At 34.4% G+C, this 27,680-nt stretch overlaps 1 protein-coding gene across 1 annotated transcript; it reads left to right on the top strand.

Annotated features, from left to right (window-relative positions):
• The first annotated feature begins 1,203 nt into the window (after positions 1-1,203).
• LOC138715514 (allergen Bla g 4-like) lies at positions 1,204-27,461 on the top strand. The gene is made up of 6 exons (XM_069848522.1): positions 1,204-1,347; positions 1,871-2,014; positions 3,470-3,600; positions 6,603-6,682; positions 19,188-19,277; positions 27,199-27,461. The coding sequence occupies exons 2-6, from the start codon at positions 1,907-1,909 to the stop codon at positions 27,333-27,335; spliced, it is 546 nt and encodes a 181-aa protein (XP_069704623.1). The 5' UTR covers positions 1,204-1,347; positions 1,871-1,906; the 3' UTR covers positions 27,336-27,461.
• Positions 27,462-27,680: the final 219 nt, after the last annotated feature.

The following is a 27,680-nucleotide window of genomic DNA, read 5'->3' on the forward strand; positions in this document are numbered from 1 at the left end:
CATTCAGTAATCTTTGTACTGTTTACTATTATTGCAAATTTATAATATATCCTCTATTGGCATTTCTCTACTGAACTCATATCCAATGAAAAACTATTATATCTAATTCTCCGCAATAAGGAGATACATATTGCGTTGCGCTTCACATCTTTGTCGTGTCCCCTTTCAAGTGGGATGTGCAATGCACGCCTTCGTATCAACCAAGTTCTTTAAGTGATCATGTCTCTATCGATGAAGCCTGCGAAATAGGGCACATTAATGCCGCAAGGCAATGTGAGAAAGACATTTTGTGCAGTGAATTCAAACTATTTTTCAAAGTTAGCCTACACATTTTACTTCTTATAGATCAAGCCTGGGCGTTAATAGCTCAATTGAGGTAGGCTACTGCAGACCACCCCTTGACTCTCCACTCCACAGACACAGTTATATATCGGACTGTTACATGAACGTCTGAAGGCAAGCATTGCTGAGTGACGGATTGAATAATGTATGCATCATAGCGTTTGACTCTCGCTGGTCACCTAAAATCCACCACTGATGCACATTGTTTTACTATATGAAAGCAGTGTAGTGGAAAGAACATGGGCGGTGGTATCTGCTTTTCTTTTTCCTTCCCCTGGTGTAGGCAGTCACGCGTTCTTGCCATGTGTTCATTTTTAATAGACGACCAGGATATAACACTAATTGATAACCTGAGAACACAAATTTTCAAATAATTTCTCATTCTGGACAGACTGCAACAAACAGTAGTTCAGTGATGACTGAATTTCAAATGAAAGTTTTCTGTTTTCCGGCAGAACAGTACATAATTGCACTATTTTACGACTATACCTCAACAAATTCAACAGATAACTCGAAGAACTGCTTGCGATAATATACAAGCGATTGCAAAAAAAAAAAATTCCATAATTATCAGGATAAGGAGAATCATAAGCAGTTGGCCAGGAAACGTGCACAATGAGATAAGAGGTCACTATTGTCATTATTTCCAGGAATTTCACAGCGAGATATGAAGGGTTCAGAGCCATAGTGGTCCAAGCGCCATTAATGAAAAACGGAGAAAACAAGGTCTTAAATTGAGTGATTACCATGATTTAACGAAACATATAGCAAGTAATATAAAGTATGCACATTCAAACTAAATGATATGTCAATCTTCATTAAATTATGCTATTCACTTAACGTTAACCCTTGCTTCCTCCGTTTTTAGTAAATGGCGCTTGGCCCTCTACAGCTCTGAACCCTTCATATGTAATGGGAGGGAACGTTGAAAAAACTTTAGAATAAATTGTCCATGAAGCTACGTTAGCTGCATTAGTTCGTGAACTAGCTGACAGCATTAAGCAAGTAAGTATGCGTAGTATACAGTAAAGGTAATAATGTTATCCAACTGAGAGTATGTAATTTATTCTCACATCAAACTAGATTGTATACAAGCGGTGCGCATATTCGAAAAGTGCGCTGCAAAGCTGTGCAACATGAAGTGTTGTTACCTAAACTAGCGGTAAGCTTCGGTTATTGGCCCCACAATGCGTCTGGAATAAACTTACATACATATGAAAATAACTGTTTCGGTATCGGTACTACATTCCGAATTTTAAAGCGATTACGGACCGCATCTTAATTTATGGAGCGTATGGAAATTGGGTCCAAAATTAGGAATAGGTTGAGTTTCGTTGTCGGAAACTGAGAAGAGGAAGATCAGTTTTTTGTGTCACCGTATTAAAGGAATGTTCGTGGACAAGTTTCTGCACAAAACCGGTTCTTTTCTCGCTCAGTAAAATTGCAATAAATTCTGAAAAAGAAATATCACAATATTACTCGTATCACAGAGTTACCAACCTTTACCCTATATTTTTCTCTTGGCCAGGTGTAATTTTGGTGCCCCATCCCTTTACTGTGTATCATGGCGTCGTTTCTACTTGTATTTGCACTTTGTCTCGTCGTTCAATCGACCGTGGCCGAAGACTGCAAGACTGGAAAATCTCTAATCGAAGACGTCGATGTATACAAGGTAAGAAATTGGTTATCGTTTTAAAGTGAAAGCTCTCTCGGAAAACATTGTTGACACCCCTTTGAAGTGAAATTTCTGAATTCAATAAATATTGTTAATAATGAATATTCCAATTTTTTCTGCGTGCTTTTTATTACCAAGAAGTAAGTGTCCGTATTAACCAGTGTAACACAGAGGAAGATGCCTGGCTGTTTCATACAGCACTCACCAGAGGCCCAATAAAGTGTTGATTCGGCTCCGTGGAGATTCATGTTTCATCAGTTGTTTTAGCAAATCAAAAGAAGGAACCATACCATTTTGATTACCATCACCGAAATTAATTAAGCGAATTTACGAGCATAGGATGCATGTAGAGGTGACGTAGATTGTCGGGAGAGAGTTCCTCTGTATAGGAAAATGTGTGGTTTGCCCAACCTAAACTAAATGCCACACTTTCTTCTTAGAAAAAGCAGAAGCAAAGTAGGTATAGGAATGAACTCTATAGCGTCTAACCCACCTCGCAGCTGTGGATCTACTCCACCTCTTAGTTTCGCTTTAGTGCCCAACACTTTCCGCTCCACCGATCTTTCATCATTATGATAACGCAGAATTGCTGCATGGAAATATCATATGTACTTCGATACACCACTATAGTAGAATTATTTAGATTAAATCGATTTATAGATCTTTTATATGTATACAGGGTGGAAATGAAACCCTTCACATTTTCAGAGGGAATAGATCATATTGTATGTAACAAAAATTGAAATAACATGTTGGTGGAAAGTTCATAGTTTTCTGAGAAAAAAAAATGTTTTTTTCCCAAATACTAAACACCCTGTTATTCGGTAACTATTGCGAGTAGGATAGTGACTTTCATCCATATCGATAGAAAATCTAATAAAGAATAATTTATCACTCTGGCATATTTCAAACGCGTCGACGGTTTTCGCGTAAATTTAATTTAAAACCACTAATTTCAAGCCACTGAACGATGCGAACAGATTGCAACGTCGTAGCGAGAGAGGGAGGCTCGCGTACAGAGACAGACCTGAGTTCGTTCACCTCTTACAACTTTACTACTTGAAGAAAAGATTACTGTGCTAGCGGCGATGTTAACCGTGGATTTAATTACAAAACGTAAAATAGGTTTCCTAATTCTTTAATGTACCCTATCGCCCCTTTCAATCTGCAGGGGTATTTTACTTCCACCCTGTATATATAGGGCTTTTACGAGATGTATAGATGAATTCTTTCAATTAAAGCTTTACACGATTTTATTGTCATCCTTCAAACAGTTAAAATATGTTTCCTGTAGCTCACTCTTACTCAGATAAACGCTTTATTATTTTTTTTAACTCTAGACACAAGACCAAGGCTTCAGCTGCCTTTACGAGAAGTCATGATAATAATCCTCACCCATGAACATAAACTGAGGACGGTCTTGTCTAATTGAGATCTGTAATCTTTATATAGGTACAGGATTCTTGGAAGGTCGTCTACGTCAACAATAAAGATCTGATGACAAAATTCTCCTGCTGGGTAAGCGAAGCAAGCACCGCACCTAACGGAGAGCTTCAACTGCAGGTCAGCATCGTTGACAACAGGTAAGGCAAAACAAAGCCTGGCAGGGAATTTGAGGGCATCTATAATATGATTCCTTATACTTATAAAGTATAAAGAGAATTAGGATTGATAAGTAACTTACAATTTGCTGTAAGATTTCATTGCATGTAATGAAGGAAAGAAATGAGCTATGTGATCAACATTCAATCTTCCAATAATAATAATAATAATAATAATAATAATAATAATAATAATAATAATAATAATAATAATAATAATAATAATAATAATAATAATAATAAAAATAATAATAATAATAATAACAACAACAACAATAATAATAATAATAATTTATTTTTTATTTATTTACTTATATTTAATGCGTTGTACAACAGCCAGTGGCCAATTACAGTTCAGCACAAAGAATATAATAAAAACATCAGCAATGATATAAATTACAATAAAAGTCCAATGACGTAATTAAAATAAGGGCAATTAAATAAAATGATAATTATAAATTAAATAATGGAGTTATATAAATGAAGAATGGAAACATATAAATAGTATTACAAAAGTACGCAAGACGACGAGAATATTATAACACAACGACAATAATAACATTGGATAGACGGAATAAAGTGGATGAATAAAATACATAAAATAATGACAATTAAGGTAATATTATTTGAAAATGAAAAGATGGAATCATGTAAATGATTAAATAAACAACTAAATAATATAAAAGGTAACGAGAATAATATTAAAATTCACATTTAAACTAGAGAAATAATAATAATAATAATAATAATAATAATAATAATAGTAATAATAATAATAATAAAAATAATAATAATATTAAAATTGAATACAATATTTTAGAATGACAATAATACAAATATTAAATTAAGTAAACTGATATTATAACGTTAATTAACAGATACAATTAAATAAAAGAATCTTAAACAAAGAATTCTTGTCTAGTTGATGATATAATATTATCGGTATTACAAGAATAATGAAAATGTTACTATGTAAATTGAATAAAATTTTTAGAAGAATAAATAAATCATAAGTCATTGCAAGAACAAATTGAGCCTATACATTGAAAGGATCCAATTCGCCTTCATGTATCTTGGCATTTTAATGCATCTGGAGACTGGTGAAAGAAATGTTGAATTTCTATTATAGAAAAGTTTGTGAGCTCTTATATCATCGTCTGAATACGTAAGATAATATTCTTTAAGAAGAAGTCACAGGGTACACCTTTTAGAACCTTGCAAAGAATGGATAATCGAACTCATGACGTCTTGTAGGCTTCGAAAATTACAGTATTCGCATTTTCTCTCATAGCTATGTCCGGAATTAATGATAATGAGGAGAAATCTGAATGATCATAAGGATATAATTTTTCTTTGTATGTATTCTATTTTAGCCGAATCAGTAGTTGTAATAGAGTTCAAAACTACAGATGCAAAATATTCGAGTTTCGATCGCACTGTTATATGCTGTAGTAGATTCTTAAAAGAGAATCAGCCGTGGAAAAAGAATAAGTTATTGACCGCATTATTCCCAACGTTCTGATTGCATGATTGTAAATTAATGTAATCAACATGATTACGAAAATACAGTTTACTGTCAATGAATATTCCCAGATATTTTACACAATCAGTTCTGTTTATTACAACAATATTTAGATAATAATTAAATTTCAGTGAAGAAGTTTTCGTGGAAAAGGTTATCACATTAGATTTGGAGACGTTAATTTTCATATCATTAACTTCTGACCATTCTGCAACTGAGTTAATGTCACATAGAAGAGACTGACTTATTTGTAATAAGTTTCCCATTTAATTCTAAGCGTGAAAATATATCTAACCAGACAATGTAGTGAACGGTAGAGGAGGGCCTATACCTAGATTACCGGATTTAAATTCTTCGAATTTTTGTGTATGGAGTTACGCAAAAAGCCAAGTTTACACAACAGACATCACCACAGCTGAAGAATTGCAGTAGGCCTATCGGATTGTAGATGCCTTCCAGCAAATGAAGAATGACCCAGGACTGCCATGGTCTTTGCAGAGAAAACTAGACAGATGCAGTCAAGTTCATGGTCAGAACTTTGAACATCTTCTGTAAAATTCTTCAGTTAACATGTTGATACCGTACCGCACCTTGTTTATCCACAAACTTTACTGTTGCTCAAACAAAAATTTTTCTTTTGTGTATGTTTAATCATATTTCAATACCAAAATTATGAATTTTACTGTCCCGTGACTGATAAATGAAATAAAGCTATCACTGATTTTGTTGGAATTAGTACTTAGTATATACAGCTGGCCTCCACCAGCACAAAATGACATTATCTCGTATATGGTTAATTTGCGGACTCATGTTTACTGGGACTATTTTGCTTTCCTTCATTTTTATTTTTCATCCCTAAACTTTTTACCGTCACTTTCGAAACACTCTGTATAAAATGAGACAAATTCAACGGAACATCTAAATTGTCGTGTGAATAACAGATGATCGAGCGAAGTATAAATCTACATTTTAATTTATTTTGCAAATTAAGATTTAAATAAAACAAAATAAGATTTGTATGTGACCAAAGTTGTGAATGTTTTAATAGAATTAATTTAGACACTTCTAGATTGTACTGGGAAATGTTTTTTTTTTATAAAAATGATTTTTCTTTTTCAGTTTCACGATGTTATCTTTCTTAAATTAACTAATTCTTTCAATGCATACATATGTCAAATCAATAACGTAAATAAAAAAACAGCTATAAGTCAATATCCGACAACTGGTAACTTCTCATATCTTCGCACACACAATGTGGACTGATTTGGGTATAGGAATGGACTCGTTATCATTGTTGTTACGGGATATGACAAACATTTCCATGATAACGTCAGTGTAATTTCTGTTGCACAAAATCTTTCCGTTTTTTCTATTAGTGTAGGACGACCATATAATTAATTATACGTAAAAAGTTAGTAAACAAGAACAACGTGGAATATTTTACATGTTGTTCCTGCTGCAGTAACGGACAGAACAACACCTTCCATGGAACCTACGAGAAGGTGAACGGCCACTACGTGGATTACATTCTTTCTGACAATGGTGAGTGCTAATAAAGTTGCAGCCACATCGCTCCGGTTGATACTCGTACACTGACCTTCAAAGAAATCTGACCTACGATTTTATGATCGTGTAAGCGAACTTTCCAACCACGGATCAGTCAGAACCAAAGATATCAAATTTAACGAACTTTGAAAGAGTTCCGCTAGTTCTCGGTAGATGGCACCATTATTGAGGCGGTTAAAAGTGTCAGAGAAAGTGATTATGTCGATTAATCATAATTAATTCTCGTAATTGACAATATTAGCGGTTTGCAGCTTACCCATTGTTGTTTTACAATAAGTAGAGTGGTATCAAAATTGAATTCTATAATTCGGATATATTTATGTGCTACTGACAATAGACTACTATTATCTTCACCAACTATTCACAGAAATAATAACTAAAGTAGTCACACTTACACCAATAAATTATCGACCACTATCGATTAGTAGGATCAGATATCTTTGAACGTCAGTGTACATTCGTTAAGTGTTGTAGCAATGCACCTCAGCCTAGTTGGATATTGGCATATTGTCAAGATTCTCAGGTCGCCAAATCTATTGCACAGTTGTCAGCAGTTACTATTTTAGCTCTGTAAAGTTAACAACTTACATATTTAAATACTCGTACGTACATTATCAAAAAAACGAGCACTTCCTTTCATGCTTTAAGAAGTAGAACTCAGTAAGAAAATAGGATGACATTAAAGTAACAAACTGGAAACAAATTTATTACAAAGTCGTTACTGCCACATATCACATAAATACTTCGACTTGCATTAACTTGTTACTTACCTCGAAGTGAAGGTCACTGATAACCAATACTGGTGTCTTTGAACCAACCTGTTAGTCAAGTCGAAATATCTCTCGTGTGCTTAGAGATAGTTATGGCTAGCTAAATGGTGTGATACGTGCAACAGTATTTATGATTTCAAATGGAAATCCTGAGGCAAGCACGCCACTGACAACTGTAACTAGTCTGACGGGTACAAAATTGTGGGAAGATGTACAATCGTGAAAATGTTAACTAGTTCGCATTATTTTGAATTGCTGAAATTGAAATTTATTACAAAATAATTTACATCGCATCCTTTCAAATTAGGAAATAACAAGGAGAATATTAGTAGACCCTGTAGTTTTCACTTATGAGTGAATCAATAGCGTCAGTTCTAAATCTAATCCAAGTAAATACGCTGTTTTCTTCCAAAGATTTAAAATGTTTTATGTATTATAAAACCAGGAAGCCTATAAAGAAGAATAGTGGTGCTGTGAAGAGTATTGCTGCCATAGTTCATGGGAGGAGTTCAACGGCAGTAACTTCACAGAGGAAAGTCTTTCATATAAAAGGAACAACAATTTATTATGCCAATTTGCGTTATATCTTATATTTAGTGGAGAATTGCCTTGACTTGAAGAAAAATTGCAACATCGTAATAAATTCAGTATCACTTCCCAACGCATGAAGAAAAATTGCAACATCGTAATAAATTCAGTATCACTTACCAACGCATGGAAACTCCCCCTCTTCGCAGCTGTGAGGGCGGTTATGTAGTCATTGTCAGTAGCAAATCTTTTTTTTTCATACATTTTACGATGAGCTTTTGCCATGTCTAACAATATTAGTAATAATAATAACAACAGTCCTAACACTTATCTTTCTTGAAATTTAATTGTTTGTCTTTAGTTGGTGTCAGGACCAACGTTTTCAACTAACTGAAAATCATCTTCAGGTCCCAATTTACAAAAAAAAGAATAGGCCTACCTGCGGGCAAAAAAGAATTTAACTGGCAAAACTTAAATTTTTCAAGATAGAGAAAAATTATTTTGACATTTTATTGGTATATATTTTCAATTCTTTTTTCTTTGGATCCCATAGTGTTTCTGTAGCAATGTAGATTATAGAGGAATGGAAAAACATTCAACATTGCTGAACTTTTAGAAATTGAACAAGATACTAACTTTCCATCTAAGAGTTCGTAACACTCCGTTATATTGTTGGTTACAAACTTTTAACAATTTATACAGTATCTTCTAGAAACTGCCTGACGAGTACTCTTTCTCCTGACGTCTATAAGCTCCACACATTCAGCAGATGGGCAAAGACGTCGCTGATTATTAATCCATCTGGTACAATTTTTCAAAGAAGAGCTTGCTGTGTTCCTTACTTAAATCCTTGCATGGATGGGGAATTTGCGTCATTCCATAAGAAACAAAATGTGTATTTAGATAGAAATCATTTACGGCTAAGCATTACTGTAATGTTGTCTTTTACTAACTTAATTTTCTATTGAAAATGGTAGTTGTCTCACCGTAACCTAAGATTCATATGTGGTTAACAAAGGCTTACAACCTTTATGCACCCACCTCTTCACTTGGTATTTTTCCTAGTCTATGTCTGTTTCCAGAGCTATATACTGTATGGATGTCCAGAATTCCTTTTGTGTCTCTTCTGATTCCCCTTCCACTTCGACATATTATTTTCGCTTTTTACTTTATTTCTGTGGCCACAAAATGTTGGACTAACTTTACAGCATGCTAAGTCAGCCATTACTACTAAACGTTGCAACCTTTTTGTTTCCGCTCAGCAATATAATTTCATACATAAACAGACAAATATCAGAGTAGCCAAAATTAACTCCATACATACATTTCTCATGGCTTCGAGAAACAAAAATGCAAGTTACAGCAGTTTTTCTCGCAGGTATTCAAATGTAACTGCTTAGTGAACACAGTAATTTAACTTATAAGGTTTACAAATCAGCATATATTTAAATTAGAGCTTAAAATTGCGTATAGGTGGAAAGCATACCTTTAACCAGACCACAATGCACATCTACACTCCGTAAGGTAGGCTATAGTCAAATTACTCGAATAATTGCAATACTAATAAAATGGAATACTCCATTTTAAATTATAGGCCTAATTATTAATTTTTTCACAAACTTGCGTGTTCGGAACGTCAACGCTATGGATTATCTCACATCGCCATAATGTAAAAATGTTTAATTATAATGCTTGTTTGCAATTAGTCAATTAACATCGTTGCTCAAGAATTCGTTAAATGTACAAATGTTTTAAGCAGTTATTGTTTGTAAAATCGACATTGACTGTTAAACCATAAGGTAACCTTTACGTAATTTCAACATTTAATTTCAATATATGATTTTTAATTGTTCAAAGCTGTGCTAATCTGTAAACCTTATAACTTATATTCCTGTGTTCGCAATGCAATTATATAGGGCGTATGTAAATTGGGACCTGGAGATGACTACCATATTAATATTATAAGAAAGATAAGTGTTTAAGACTTGTTATTACTTAGTTATATTGTCAGGAAACACCAAGTTTGTTTTACGAGATGACTGACTGCCTTTGCAAAATAATCATTCATCATAATTTTTTTATGTTTAATTAATTAATTTATTTATTTATTTATTTCCGCATTAAATAAATTACGAGTTTTACTGCAAACCAATCAAGTATCACTACTTAATATCAATGCAGTTAAATATAATTGGAATAGGCACAAGAATGTGTACGCAGTTCAGAAGCAAGTTTTAATAATAATAATAATAATAATAATAATAATAATAATAATAATAATAATAACAACAATAATAATAATAACAATAATAATAATAACAATAATAATAATAATAACAATAATAATAATAAAAATTTAATTTGAAACTTTGTCGAACATCATTCCCATGCTGCATTGAATACAAGAAACGAAACATGTTACTTTCTATTGGAATAACAATAAAATTAGGTTAAATGTGGCGCTAACATCAGAATTACAGTATGAAGACTTTAAATCTTCTGTTCTGTAAAAGCCCAGTACAAATCTTAAAAATCTCTGTTTATTACTATGATGCATCAGGTTACAAAAATATCCAGTCACATTGAGTTTCAAATAATAATTTATTACACCAAAATATAAAGCCGTAATCCATTTCACGCAAAGCGCAGTAAAAAAAAATATAGGTTTTAGGTTGAATTGTTATGTTTTATTTAACGACGCTCGCAACTGCAGAGGTTATATCAGCGTCGCCGGATGTGCCGGAATTTTGTCCCGCAGGAGTTCTTTTACATGCCAGTAAATCTACTGACATGAGCCTGTCGCATTTAAGCACACTTAAATGCCATCGACCTGACCCGGGATCGAACCCGCAACCTTGGGCATAGAAGGCCAGCGCTATACCAACTTGCCAAGCAGGTCGACTAGGTTGAATTGTTACATTATTTGCAGTTATAATGGGTTCCTTATATTTTGCTATAGAGTTGAATTAAGTTGCAATCTGTGCCACTTTTCCATTGCTGTTGTTTGGAGTACAACTAACTACCAATTATTAAATTATTTTCATTATTTATTACATTAAAAGTCTCTTTAGCATATAGGCTACATAAGCTTCTCAGAAATACATTTGCATAACAAAATTCAACATACAGAAGTGAATTTGAAAAAAATGCTAAATTCCCTTTCGTAGGAATCCCGTAGCCTACCTTCAAAGAACGTAACATAAGAACTCACCCTCTCGGCAGCATGTTACGGAAAAAAGATAGGCCTAGCATGCGTCTACATATCGGTAACTATTATATTACAAATGGCTTTTAAGCAACCCGGAGGTTCATTGCAGCCCTCACATAAGCCCGCCATCCCTCCGGTCTCCCAACTAATACTGTAGGCCTATGTGCATTTCTGGATTCGCCCATACGTGCTACATGCCCTGCCCATCTCCAACGTCTGGATTTAATGTTTCTAATTATGTCAGCTAAAGAATAAAATGCATGCAGTTCTGCGTCCTGTAACTTATCCATTCTCCTGTAACTTCATCCCTCTTAGCCCCAAATATTTTTCTAAGCACATTATTCTCAAACACCCTTAACCTCTGTTCCTCCTCAAAGTGATCGTTCAAGTTTCACAACCATACACAAGAACCGGTAATATAATTCTTTTATAAATTCCAACTTTCAGCTTTTTTTAGAGCAGACTGGAAGATAAAAGCTTCTAAACCGATTAATAACACGCTTTTCCCATATTTATTCTGCATTTAATTTCCTCCCGAGTATCATTTATATTTGTTACTGTTGCTTCAAGATATTTGAATGTTTACACTACTTCATAGGATGAATTTCAAGTGTTTATATTTCCATGTCCTACAATAATCTGGTCACGAGACATCATTATATGAGGTCCCAGTGGGTAATAAAGCCCATCGAGAAATAAGGCCCAATTTTGAAATTCGCGGATCAAGGCTAAGAGGAAGAGTGATCACTCTGTAGTCATGTTGGGGAACTAAAATTACATCTGCCTAATAAATTGCGCGCAGCTTATGTTGGTAGTAATGGAGTAACAAGAAGAAAACGCGCCGAAACATTGTTGAGGAGACAAAACTATAATATTGGAAGTAAAGTTAAATGTAATAATATATTTCAATGCTCAGAATATTGGAAATGTTATTGCATGTTATGCTTGAGAGATATTTCATCGTTCCAGATACAGGTTCAAAATAATTTTTCCAAATCTCCATGACACAGATATACCCTCAAAATCATACCAGGTCTGTGATCGTGCAATAAGGCCCAAGCAACAACAGGCAAATAAGGCCCGGGCCTTATTTCCCGACAACTATTAAAATTTACAAGACGATTAAATAAGTTAATTATATTATTGAGCATGAACTTCCACTTCAGATTGCAAATGTTTTAATAATAATAATAATAATAATAATAATAATAATAATAATAATAATAATAATAATAATAATAATAATAATAATAAATATCTAGGGATAAAATTAAACTAGGCTATATAAATAATTTAAGTACAGATTACTATTTTGTTCGCAGACATTGCATTTACTCTTATGTGTTTGTGAACTGCAACCACTTTATAAAACGATCTATAGATCCTTCGAACACTATTGGGATGAAACATTGCTCAGATACTGGGAGCTTCATCCTGAAAGGCGACTACATAAAGAGAGATTCTCAGCACTATTTAAACCTGTCTGGAATAAAATGCATGACCGTACAAAATGTCGCCAATGGTTTCCGAGCCACTGGTATCTATCTTTTTGCGCCAGATGTTATACCAGAAACAGTCTTTGCTCCAAGTTTGGTCACTGAACATCCACTGGAACAACAGGACTTAGAAATACCAGCAGCAACTCATTCATAAATTACAACTGAATCATCTTTCTTTGGTATAGAAAATAAGGCATTTGGCTCCAAGCCTTCAACACCTCAATCAACTACAATAGAAGGTAGCCAGAGTGATGACAATCAGGTACCAGAACAAGTGGAGTACAAATCGAAAATACTGGTAAGATAACAAGCCCATTCGCAACTATTCTGAGCACACCGAAGAAAGTAGCATGCGAGAAACAGGTAATCCGTAAAAAAGCATTAAATTATAAAGCAGTCACACTTACAAAGGAATTCTTTGTGAAAGTAACCAAAGAGGGCGAAGAAGAAAGATATAAGAAAGACAATAATAAAGGAATGGGAAATAACAATCCAACCCCTAAAAGGAAAAACACTAAGGAGGAAAGTATTGAGGAAACGAGAACAGTTGGCTTGAAAAAGAGCAATATCTCCCAGTCGAGACATGATGTTAATAAGGAATGTACTGTTTTGTCTGTGAATCAGCTGAAGCATTGGATATGGGATAGTGTCCATCATGTTCATTGTGGGTCCATGAAGTTTGTGTGGGCCTCACTGCCTCTAATAAATATGTTCTTGTATGCCCTAAATGTTTGGAATAGTCAGATTTTTTCTGTGACACACTGTTTCAGATTTTAAGAAGTTTATTGTCACTATTGTTGACAAATACGATTGCTCAGGTATTCCAGTACATGTAATTGTTGTTTGTATTCATTTCACTTTATGTTATTTTGATATTAACTCTGTTTCCTAATCTGATGAGTTAATTGAAATGTACTCTCTTTGGACTCTATTACCCTACGGCATGGGCCATATTAACAGACTACTCGGGAAATAAGGTCCAGTTGCAAATATTTGCTAAATTTGGAATAACAAGGAAACATTTTGATATATCAGTCTGTTCTTTTTCGTATTTTGTTACATAAATAAACATCTTTAGACATTACCTCATTAGTGTAATTCTAAACCAACTTCAGTACCGGCCATAATAAAAGATCCGTTAGGTGGGCCTTAATACCCACAGGGACCTTACTTTGTCTTTTTGGGACTTACTTCCAAACCTGTCTCTCTTTACTTGCTTCAAGTAAAATTTCCGTGTTTTCCCTAATCGTTTGTGGATTTTCTCCTAACATAGTCACGTCATCCGCATTAACAAGGAGCTGATGTAACCCATTCAATTCCAAACCCTCTCTGTACATATCGTTAACAGCTTTGCCAAATATCCATTAATTTAACTGCTTTATTAATTATTAAAGTAATGGAATATCCCTAAATCATAAACATGGCAGACACATTATACAAAATATTCGTTTCAACTGAGCACTCTTATGTAAAGACATTCATAAAATACGTGTTTGAAAAATAATAAGTTCAAAATTTATCATGTCAAACAATTATTTTTGGGAAATTTAGCGAAAAAGAGCAAAATAGTAGAGTAGGTACTTTTCCAATCATAACACGTCAAGGATTCGTCCTTTAAAAGGACTTCCGCTGAATACTTTCCACCCTGGATATATAATATATTATATATAAATATATTATATATAGTTTCAAGAAAAATAACGCCAAGAGATTTTATGAGTTTAGGACTATCAGCCTGTTATCGGACTCGATGAAGATTCTCCTGCGAATATTAAATCGACATTTATATTCTAAGATGGAAGGAAAGTTGGAAGAAGAGCAATTTGGCTTCAGAAAGGAAAAATTACAAGAGATGCAATTCGACAGCTGCGAACAATCGGCGAAAGACACCTAGAAAGAAAGAAAGACAGAAAGAAAGAAAGAAAGAAAGAAAGAAAGAAAGAAAGAAGAACGTATCGTATCTGTGGACATGCAAAGGCTTTTGACATAGCGGATTGAAATAAACTTATGGGATACAGAAAAAAAATGGTATGGATTGGCAAGAGAGGACTATTCCGTAATCTATACCAATAATAAATCTATAACCGATATTTTTCTGATAATTTTCGGTTTTCCACAAATAATTGGTGTCAACATGTATAATTATTCATCCTGAAACCAAAAATCGCTTTTTTTGAAATTGTTCTTTGTATGTCTGTCTGTCTGTATGTTTTTTCCTTTTCACGCGATACTGGCTGAACGGATTTCGATGAAAAATTGGAATGTAAATTAACTGCGCTGTAGCTCAGATTTTAGGCTATATGCCATTCAAAATACTTAATTTAAAAGAGGGGTTATAAGGGGACCTGAATTAAATAAATCTAAATATCTCGCTTATTACTATTTTTTTGACAAATGTTACGTAATAAAACTTCTTTAAAAACGATTTCCGATAACTTTTATTCTATGCAAAATATTGATAGGACTGATATTACTATGCTGTGCCGAAGTCCATAATATTTCCATGCAGGAATTCTGCATTACCATGTGGCGAGATATATCCGTTTTGAAATAACAATGCTTTTATATCATGGCCAAGTTCGATTAATATACGAGTAATAAAGATAAAAGAAATGACTCTGCATTTATTTCAGGCGGCAACAGTCGGATTAATATACGGATGATATAATATGTATTTATAGTATACTAAATATTACTAGCCTATTTTGTGTGTTTGTATGAGGAAATCTCAGGAAACTATATAATACGAGGCGCGTCCATAAAGTAACTTTCCAACTCGTCCCACATATGTTGCGCGAAGAGACGGCGTGTACGTGATAGAATAATATCTTGGCATGGCGCATGCGCTAGCGGAACTTCCCGAGTGCTCTGAGTAGCTTCGTTGCATTGGTTGAAGATGGACGCTCCTATTCCAGCTCCCGTTGCATGTGAAGTGCGATCAGTGATAAAGTTTTTGAATGCACAGGGCATAGCGCCGATTGAAATTGATCGTCAGCTGTGCCAGATATATGGTCAAGCAGATGGTGCGTTGCTCCACAAGGTCGTCTGTGATGATGGTTGGCCTTCCACTGCGCTCCTCGTCATGCACATTTTGGCGTCCTGCAGCAGCAACGCACCATCTGCTTGCCCAGATATCTGGCACAGTTGACAATCAACTTATTTGAATCCGCGCTATGCTCTGTGCATTCAAAAGCTTTATACTGACGCGGCGGGAGCTGGAATAGGAACGTCCATCTTGAACGAATGAAACGAAGCTACTGAGAGCACTTGGGAAGTTCCGCTAGCGCATGCGCCATGCCAGGATATTACTCTATCACTTACGCGCAGTCGCTTCGCGCAACATAAGGTTTGCTAGCTGTGAGACGAGTGGGAAAGTTACTTTATGGACACGTATCGTACATTTAAATAATTCTTTCATCATTGGAAAGTGTAGTTCCTTTAGATGGACGTAGGCTTTATGTCATTACAGAAGCTCATGGGTGAATCGATGACTGGGCACAAATGCATATAAGGTAGGACTAAACAGAACCTTACGCACATCAAATTTTGTATAGTGTCGAAACTAATAATTAGCTATATGTACTGCAGTTAAAGTTAATTCTATTTGGAGGTACCGTACAGTACTGAAATTTGATGTCAGATTTGCGTTGCGATTTTTATAAAAGAATGAATGCCATAGATGGAGTAATTTTATAAATATACATGCGGCACATATTAAGTATTAATTATTCAATAACATAATACTACAAAATTTTATTTCTTAATTACGTATTTGGGTGAGCTACGGCAATGTATACTTAATAGGTAACAGTTCTATGTAGTGAACAATACTCCATATTGACTAATTAACAAACCAACACTTTAGCATGACTTGTGGTTTGTAGGCCATCTCAAACCCCAAACTCCACCCCTCTGAGAGCGAGATCTTATATACTCGGTCAGTTTTGGCCGAATGTTACAATAAAAACAATTAACAACATAGGTATTTCAGTCATAACGTCATGTAATACCAGATGAAATTTTGAAGTAATTACATGATTGAAATACGACTAATTGGTCTAGGGAGCATCCTTTTTGGTTGCAAGAATAATTCGCTTAACATGTTTGTAAATTAGCCTTGAATACGTTGCGCTGCTGGAAAAGTTTTTCTTCCTGAGATTCAAGAGCCCTCACAACCAATTAAAAACTTAGGTAGGTACTTACAGCGGAACATCTGTTATCAACACACGTTTTAAATAATATAGGGCAGTACAACACCTTATTTCAAATAGTATCGTTTGGTGACAAAACCTTCTTCCAGCTGAGAGTAACAACCTTCAGTTCTTACAAATGTATTCTATTTCAGACGCTGTTAATCTAACTTAATACCAAACTTAAAAGAAGACTTAATCGAACAACTCCAGAACCTATTGCATGGTAATAACAGTAACATTCATATTTCTAAATACAATTGTGAACGTCATTGAGGAGCAAACGATTTATAACTGATAATAAATTAATTATTCACTAACAATAACAAAGCTGTATTTGGAAATATATCAGATTTAAGACAATGATATTTATTTATAACAAGTGCAGCGGGCACGGCTAGTCTTTATATAAAACTATGAGTGAAAGTCAGGATAGGAGAAGAAATGTCAGAGAGAAGTGGAGTAGGGAAAGGAATGCGACAAGGATGCTGTCATTTACCGCAATAGTCACATGAATACATTCGAGAAAGTGTGAACACATTATCACAGCCGATGAACGCCGTTCTCCGTAACACACATGCGTATATGAGGACGTGGTATTCTGCGCCGCTCCTCCTACCGTTCTGCGATGCATATTCGCGTTGTAGCATAGGAACTTTATGCGGTGGCAGCAACGGAAAACTGAAGTCACTGGTGAAATTTTACCAGTGACGTCAATAACACTCGAGAGGAAATTAAACGCATAAAAAAATATATATATAATGTATATATTTGAGTTTCTGGCTTTTTGGTTAGATGTGCAGTATTTCCATGTCATTTCCAGAAACTGAACACACTAGAACAATATGAAATATACAGACACACGAAAACACACCCCAACGATATTCTCAACACACTACTCAATTTTAAAACACATACACTCTTTGGCTCTACACTACTAACGCACCCACACAGGAAACAAGAGGCGCCAAGACCAACAATGACCAGTTTCGAAGATGACCGAAAATAGGTCGAAACATGTTAACAAGGTACGTCAATAATATTTAACACAAGAAAGTTCTTATCATACATATTCCGAAGTGATACAGTGTTAAAAGTTGTGTAATCAAGATGTATAAAAAATATCATATAAGCATGGGTCCTATTCTCAATATTTACAGAGTTAAGAAAAAAACGTATTTTACAAACAACTTTAAATTAGTGTAACTGAAAATATTGAGAATAGGAACTATGATTATATTACATTTTGTTTGTTCGACATGTCTTCAGAAATAACCTAAGTAAAGGACGGTAAATCCTTGTGAATCACCCTGTATAATATGAAAATAGTACGCATAAGTGTTCTCATTCATGGTATATTGGTGCATTAAATAATTTATGTAATTAGAACTTTATTTGCTAAAAATATATTTTATTAATTGGTAAAATGTGAACGTTCATTGCAAAAAGGTCATGAGTCATTGTTTTTGAAAATGTGTTTTATGCCAAACAAAAAATTTTTAATGAAAAATTTATAATACAATATTTTCTTCGATAACGCTTTAATCATTGACAGTCATATGAGAATTAAAAATTAGGTAGTTTATGCTGTAGGTAGTTTTAACTTTCTCCTGTAAAAATTTCAGTTTCTTGACTCATGACCTTTTTGAAATGACCGATTCAATTATATTACCGGTTGTTCTGTATGGTTGCAAAACTTGGACTCTCACTTTGAGAAACAGAGGTTTAGGGTGTTCGAGAATAAGTTGCTTAGGAAAATATTTGGATGAAGTTTGAGGAGTATGAGGAAAGTTACACAATGCAGAACTGCACGCATTGTATTCTTTAACTAACATAATGAGGAACATTAAATCCAGACAATTGAGATAGGCAGGGCATGTAGCACGTATTATGGGCGAATCCAAAAATGCATACAGAGTGTTAGTTGGAAGATTTGAGGAGAAAAGACTTTTGGGGAGGCCGAGGCGTACATGGGAGGATATTAAAATAGATTTGAGGGATGTGGGATATGATGATAGGGACTGGATTAATCTTGTCAGGATAGGGACCGATGACGGGCTTATGTGAAGGCGGCAATGAAACTCCATGTTCCTTAAAAGCCATTTGTAAGTAAGTTTGTATAGCTTAGATAATATGGACGACAACAATTTGGGGCCGGAAGAAGCAATTATAGCTACCACGCATTCACATCATGTTTTTAAGTGTGCTCTTTCATATCTTGGTTTTATAGTGATGTTCCAAAGTCTACGAATGTGTGCTTATCATTTATTTGTCTCATTTTTGTAGCGGGCTTATCATCTCTCTACGAGATTTTGGCGGTGGATTACCACCGGTTTCAAATCGTCACTGCATGCCCTAGAGCCATTAATAGACAGCGTGAGTATTAAATTCAAATTCGTATCAAATTTTGTATGCATTGTTATTAAATCATCACATGTCTTCAGGTTACTGGGACTTAGTTATCACAAGACATCAGGTTACTGGGACTTAGTTATCAAGGAAGCCATCGAAATCCAGCTAGATGGCAATAATTTCAACAGAGACGGGGGTCTACAGCTGAGTACGGCATGGAAACCTGCCATCAATACGCTTAGACCACCAGCACACGGCAGACAGTCGGGACCAGCAAGTGGCTCCTGATTGGCTGACGTGTCCACCAACCAGAATGCGCCTGGCGGTCGGGACTAGGAACTAGCTCCTGATTGGCCTGCAGCGGGAAGCCCTACTTTTGCATATATACCGGCTAGACGTGGTCCCACATCACTTCGTCCCTGAAGAAGATGGCAGAGCTAGCCGTCGAAAGCTTGGAAGCTAATCTCTAACTCACCTGGCTGAGAACCCGAGAAGAGTTATTCTACATCAAACGCCGGGAAAGCCTCAAGTCATACATGATGAAAGTTCGAAATGGCATTTTATAGCATTTTATAGTATTTAGAAATTCTTGTTTTATTTTCCAGTAATGTTACAAACAAATCACAGTTGTTGCTTTTCCACTGCTTAATATTTTCTTCACAAAGGAAGGTAGCAACAGTAGTAGTAGTAGTAATAGTAATAGTAGTAGTAGTAGTAGTATTAATAGTAGTAGTGGTAGTAATAGTAGAAGTAGTAATAGTAGTAGTAGTAGTAGTAGTAGTAGTAGTAGTAGTAGTAGTAGTAGTAGTAGCAGCAGAAGCAGTAGTAGAACAATTTCCATTACCCAGATAGGCTATAATGCTTCGATATGGAATATAAATAAGAAACGAGAATACACCAATTCAGGGGTTCCCAACCGGTGTGTCGCGGAATTTGGAACTGAAAAATAAGTTTCATGTCATCCAGAAAGTATCTTTACAACTTATTTTTTATTTACAACGAAGTCTTTGATAATATGGTACATTGTATTTTGAGAGAGAATTTAACAATGAAACGTGAACACCTGCAACAATGCTTTGTAATTAATTTACTCTTGCCACTTAGTAAAAAACAGAAATTAGAATCGCTGGAACATATTGGTCAGTTTCAGTAAATACTTGTGAGCGGGTGATAGTGCTACTATTTTATCAAAAGTTCTTTATTTAGATTTTGTCAAGGGAAAATTTTTAATTCGAAAAAGACAATCCGAATGAAGTTCAGGGTTAGATGACAGCAGTACTAATTCAAATAATGTGAGCGAAAATTCCCTTCAGGGTTCACAAAAACGTTTTGCGTTTCATAATTATAATTATGAATACTTATAATATGGTCTTACGTGGCGTGGAGATGAATATAAACAAAATCCCGAGCGTTTATATGCGGAAATGTTTTGTCAAATCAGTCGATGGTGCCGAATAAACTAAAAAATTATTTAGAACAGCCGTTTTCAAATTCATACTTGTGTCAATCAGCAATTCTCTACCATCAAAATAGTCAAGTCTAAAAAAAAGGAAGAGACTGCTGCATCTTGATGACTTACGTGTTGGCCTGGCAACCATAAGGCACGTATGGAGAAACTCTGTGCAGCCCACCAAGCGCAGATTTTATACGCCTATTAATTTAAATAAGTTAGTTTTCAAAAACGACAATAAAAATCTTTTATCGGACATCCAGTATAGACAGTTGGGAATTTTGACACACAGGTATTGTATCTTTGCTTATTTCTAATGCCACTCAAGTTGCTGCTTTTTTTTTAGATTGCGTGTTAACATCGACCTAACTACAGCAGTGGATGTCCAACATTACACAGAAGTTATCAGTGCTTTCTTTTCTGGCGGAACGCACTGGAACGGCTTAGACCTTGAAAGTCTTAGCTGAACGAAAAGGAGGTTAAAACGACAAAATTCTCGTGCAATGAGTAGTAATCATCTCCCCAGTTTGCCACAAAATATTCTCCACAGAGTTCAACTACCTTTTGCTGTAGAAGGAAGCACTGGTTGTTATGTATTATTATTATTATTGTTATTATTATTATTTTTAAAAACAAATACGTGTGTCGCGATATCGTGGGCGTTCTGTAAAGTTTGTCTTCAGTCACAAAAGCTTGGGAACCACTGCATTAATTGATAAATTGTAAATAAAAATAAAATAGAATAGGTAGCAAGTAATCATTAAAAATAGGAAATTACGAAGTGAGTAAAATTTATTAACGAGAGCAGTATATTTGAATGTTTAAAATAGACAGTAAATCACAGGCTAACTAAAATTGAATCGGTTTTTTTTTTTTGTGAAATCCGATAAGTCAAATTTTAACAAAATTGAGTGTATTGCTAATTTATGTTGCATAGGGATAGATACACCATTTTCAGAAAAATGTCACAAGCCAAACGGCATTTCTGCTGTGACATGTGCGCTTGAAAATTAAGTTACGTGGATAAGGCCCATAAGTCAGTGACAAGATTGACACAGAATGATCAAAACTATAACCTATGCTGTTGTGTTTGATAAATTAATTTATTTTGAGTGTGAATTTTGGATTTGTTAGAATAATGTTTTTAACGTATTACTGATTTATTGTACTGAATTATTTCATGCAGAAGTTCATTATTTATGTCTTTAGTGACATTATATACAGGTTGGAGTAAAGTTTGTCCACAAGAAGCAAAAATTATGAACTCAGCTTCTAAATATTGTTTTTAAGAATGAAATTCGTATTTTTTAACCAAATTTTCTATTATTTCATGAAATAAATATATTGTTTTGTTAAATCTTTACCAGAATTTGATAAACGCCATAAGTCAGACATTTTTAAACCTGAAATTGAGTCATATTCTAATTAAAATTATTCTTTCGGACACAGAAATATTCGTTAAATTTTTACTAACATTTCCCATTTCAAACATTCCAGTTCTCAAGTCATGCATTTCTTTTAAACAGTTTTTTGTGCTTCCCCAAACGCTGTATTTCGTGACTTAAGGGGTTTCTAAAAAAAGATTCAATTAACGATAACAGTGCAAATACATTTTTGAAGGTAATATCAAATTGCAAGCTAACAAAATTTAACAACATTACAAATGAATCTGTGAAATAAATAGCAAATCACAGACCACAAGTTAATTACAGTGACAGCAGTGTAAATGATTTTATTTAAATAAATACCAAATTACATGCTAACAAAATATAACATCTACAGTATATACAAATGAATGTTTAAACACTCGTGAATGGCAAATTACAACTATCTAAAATTAACAATTATTCATAGAACTAATTGCTCAGCAGAGCCAAACCGTGATTAAACGTTAGAGCAAACATAAATGGAGGGATATATGGCAGAGTATGAAGTACAGAGGTAAAGAGTATCACAGAAACCTATGTGAGCAGTTTACGCTGAGTTTAGAGTACTTGCATTAGTTGTCCGTTTGTACATTCTTCCTAAAGCAGTACGATTGCTTACGAGGAAATGCTTTAGAGAGTTTCAAAAGGAATTTTCTGTTTTCTGACTGCAGATGTTGGGCGGAAGCGAACTAAAGATTTTGAAACATAGGTCAAAGGGAGGCGAGTCAAAAAGTTTAGTAGTATACTTATAGAGGGTTAGGGCGTTTTTTTTAGTATAATAATATTGATAACCACAATATCGCTTGAATAAATTGTTATGTTTGAAAGCATTATGGACACATTCGAAGACAATTATGGACAGAACTGTTAGAATCTTCTGTTTTTTGAATAGACGTTGTAAGACTCGCGAGTTTTAATTCTGAAAATGGTTATAATTATTCGTTTTTGTAGGACAAGAATTCTGTCTGTTAAGCACTGTATGCTGCACCCCAAGAGATTATAGGCTTTGGTATTTTATCCTGGCCTAGTTACAGCGGTAAATGCAAGGTGAGGTGCATTCATAAATGAAATTAATATGTCCTAGAATGGAAACAGGCAGGTAACTTCCGGAATAGGCAATAGCTAATATGAATAGAATTTTAAAAAAACCCTACGAAAATTCGCTACTCATTTTATTAAATTTGAAAGTATCATAAACACTTATTCACTTTCCACATGCATATACAGATAATTAAGAACAACATAAAAATCTGGCTGTGACTGGAAAAGGAGCAGGTTATTTTACGACGCTTTATCAATAGCTTAGGTTATTTATCGTCTGAATGAGATGAAGGTGATAATGCCGGTGAAATGAGTCCGGAGTCCAGCACCGAAAGTTACCCAGCATTTGCTCATATTGGGTTGAGGGAAAACCCCGGAAAAAACCTCAACCAGGTAACTTGCCCCGACCGGGAATCGAACCCGGGCCATCTGGTTTCGCGGCCAGACGCGATAACCGTTACTCCACAGGTGTGGACAATTTACTATATCTGAGCAGCTTTATTAAATTATTCAGAAATGAAATTTTTGCATTTATAAACATTTCAAACCTAAAAACATACATCATAATGTTAAAGAAGAGAAATTAAGTTACAAAAAACTGTTGAAATTTAAAATTATATTCTTTTTCGAAATAAACTAATTTCCTGAAAATGAGAGTTTTTCTAGTTTTGCTAAGTCACGCCCTACTATAAGTTGCCATTAAAATCTTTTGGTCATAAAAACATTTGTAATGCTATTATCACTATTATTATTATCATCACTATTATTATTATCATCACTATTATTATTATTATTATTATTATTATTATTATTATTATTATTACCAAAGCTTTATTGAATAAATAGAGAAACATATCTGCCTACACGAAAAATACATCCTAATCTTAGTCCAAAGATCTTAATTCTTATGTTAGTGTGGATATTTTCAATATTGCATAGATTTGAGATGTTAAACAATTTTGAAGTAACTTCTACCGCCGCGCCGCACAGCGATCCTTTTACCTATCTGGCCGCGCAAAATTCGATTCAGTATTAAAATGATGCAGAAACATTAAAATAACAATTTGTACGTATGTGAAGCAATTTCCTTATCCATATGGCATGATTCGAATTCAATTTGGGCTTAATATTAAATCTCAATCACAGTGATGTAGGTATTCTATAGGCAACAACACTGTAGAACTTCAGGTCTTCATCACTGCATGTATGAAAAATATAAGAAAAATACGTGGAAGAAATCAGTTACATCATAATGGCATTATGACATAGCTAGTTCTTTATTATAAACTGTGAGGAAAATTTTACAAGTGTAAAGTACTGGGGAGGACGACAAGACGTACACTAACAATGAACAGTTATCACTACTAATTTTTCCTTCAATGTAATTCAATGTTAGAAGTGTTTTCAATAATATTTAGTTCTCAGTGCTGCTGTAAGTTTCAGATTAAGTTCCTGAAGCTGGCGCGGGTTCTTGATAAACAAAGAACTTCGTTGAATACAGGTCCACTTCTCTTTCGCGTTTTCTTTGTGAGACTGCTTATTACAGGATCTGACGACACCAAAACCATATTCAGCATTAGATAACAAGCCAATTATGGAAACTTTTTCTATATTTTGTTCATATAAAACAAATTTCTCTCTAGCAACTTCTTTCTGTGACTGGAATTTACTCAGGATTCAGTGACAAGCAAGCAAAAGTAACAATCTTAACAATATCTTTAAAACGGATTATCTGTAAGTTTTCAAATCATTATTTTACAGTAAACAGTTAAATAGTTCATCACTTCTTTCTGCTTTGTCATCTGTATGGCGCCAACATGAAACAGATCGTTCCGCGATACCTCTTCTATAAAAAAGGCAAAGTTGCAAAAAGTAGCAGCTAGTTTCTATATAGGAGAAAGAATAAGATATTGTCTTTAGTCTTCTGAAAAAATTTGACCAATCGTTGACAATTCTAAATTTCCGGGTGTAAAAATACTCAAAACTACAAGTTAAAATAGCAATGATTTCTCAATTTTCAAGCAAATTTCACTTTAAAGTAATGAGCTGTGTGGAATTTTTAAAATATCACAAACATAGCACAAATCTTGGTCTCGCATATGCACCAGTAACCGATGAAAATCGTCGGACGAAAAACGTCATTTTCAGCACAGTTATCGAACATAAATTATGAGCTCGGCTTCAGGCCAGGGATACGATAAGAAACGCCATACTTCTGACTTCTTTTGTAACAAAAGAGCTGCACAAATAAGCGTAACTATAACAAATCTCGTATCCTTGGATATTATATCAATTACAAACTCCATAAAACTTGAACATACGTGAAACTGAATTTGTACTTTGCGCGGCCAGATAGCAAAAAGGAACACTGTGCGCCGTGAAGGTAAATGATGAAGGATTTCTGATTTCGTAAAACTTGCAGTATGTATCTCGAATAAAAGAATATCACACATAACGTGGTTAACGTAACCTATGAAGACTTTGCCTAATTTGCAACCACATGCAATGTTAAATCGTGTCTTACTGCACAGAGTGCACTCACCCTGCATTCTGAAAGATTTTGTGATTTACTATAGAGCTTGCTCTCCAAGAATGTGCTTTTATTGTAAAAATGTAAACACCATTTGGATACACTAACCTACTCTTAACATCGGGGACATAAATTTTAAATTATTACCTGCGATTTACATCCATTCCATGGAATTATTCCCGCAAAAATATGTTTCCAAATGCTTCACTCTAAGAAAAATTTTCTAAACGTGTTTCTATTTCAACGAGTAAGACTGTAGTTTCTCATTGTCAAATTCTAACACGCACACACTGACTAAGGTACCGTATAGAGTGACGAGAAATATATTTTAATTTGAACACATTTAGAAATAATGAATATATTCACGGAACGAAGTACAGTATATCATGCCTATCTCTTAGTTTCAAAAGTTACAGTAAACGAAAGTTTTTACGACCCAAGATCTATATATTTTAAATATCAATATTGAAATTGTTAAGGTTCATCATATTATTATATCAGCTACTATGAAAAATATCTGAAACAGGTAACTTCCAATAACAGAAAAATGCTGTAGCGAGTTTATTAAACGCTAAATTATGCTTTTTTGAAATGATTGTTAAATTTCCTACTATACATTGTCCGGAATGTACCTCAAAAACAGGACATTTTTGTAATGCCTAGTATTAATATTTCTATTCTTGCTGCAAGAATCATGATGATAATGGACTATCCCGTTGAGGCCAATAAGTACATGCGGACATGAGGGTTGATCACATTGTAACGTTCAACATGATTCCGAACGACGGATGGAGATGTGAGTAATTCCTTGGTCAAACAGAAACAGAATAATATATTTTCATCAGGAATGTCCTATTCTCCAATTAGGAAAAAGTTATGTTAAAGCATAATTCTTTATATTGGTGCGCTCAGTTGGAAACTACTGCCCCGTGGATTGGCATGTGCTTCCAGTGAGTCCTTGGAAGTCTGAACACGACGAATCTGCTACCGAGGTCGTTGAATTTTCTTAACAATTGAGCGAACAGTTCTGCTGTACCTGCCAACTGGGATGAAGTTCATTCAGCTCATCAGGCAACGCTCTCGTGACCATCCCTCATGTTAGCAGAGGAAATGCAATGATGTTCGGGTAAAGGGAGTTAAGCCATTTTTGTGCAAATAGAGTTTTGTTCCCCCGGGTGAATACAGAAATTAAATTCTGTAAGTGGGTGTACAAAACAACAGATAGTAATATTAGTACAGTATGTGATGTATTTTATTAGTGCAGAAAATTATTTTCAATACGGTCCGAACTTTAATTTTCATTCATCTCAAAACTCATTTTTATAACTTATCTCGCTTTACCCTAACACCATCGAGTAATCATCCCAACACAATGCTCAACATGATTCATCTGCAACGAAAAAAAATAATAATACTAAACATTACAACATCTTTCACCTATGATGTGGGGTCTTCGGATATTATGTGTACTGTATAAATATGAGAAATTTATTGCAGCTGTGGTTGCCATCACTTTTCTGACTTGGACACCAAGTGAGGAAGCTCTTAAAGCCGCCAAAGAGGCTCTCGCCAAGATTGGTCTCGATTTCGAGGACTTCGAGACATTCTGTCCACTGAGTGAAATAAAGGAATAATAATTTCGTCAGAAGTACCAACGATGGGGAATTAAATTAGTAGAAGTACTAATTTCATTATACTGTGTGTGATTAAAAATTTATTGTTGTTCTGACATAATAAATGTTGTAAACGAAACCATTAAATACTCTCTCACTGAAAATGAATACCAACAATATATGAATATATTAGACCAAACAATAAGAAAATTTGTATTTTTTTTTTCGTTCCATTTTACTTTTCAACACGAAACGTTTATGCTTTAGGACCAAATAGAGAGAATGTTAAGGAAGTGTCAAAATCTGAAGTAAATTTATTTTTTTTTAAGATGAAGTTCCTAAAATTTATTACAGAGGCAACACCAT

The sequence above is a fragment of the Periplaneta americana genome, chromosome 15, assembly GCF_040183065.1.
Source record: "Periplaneta americana isolate PAMFEO1 chromosome 15, P.americana_PAMFEO1_priV1, whole genome shotgun sequence".
Lineage (NCBI taxonomy): Eukaryota > Metazoa > Arthropoda > Insecta > Blattodea > Blattidae > Periplaneta > Periplaneta americana.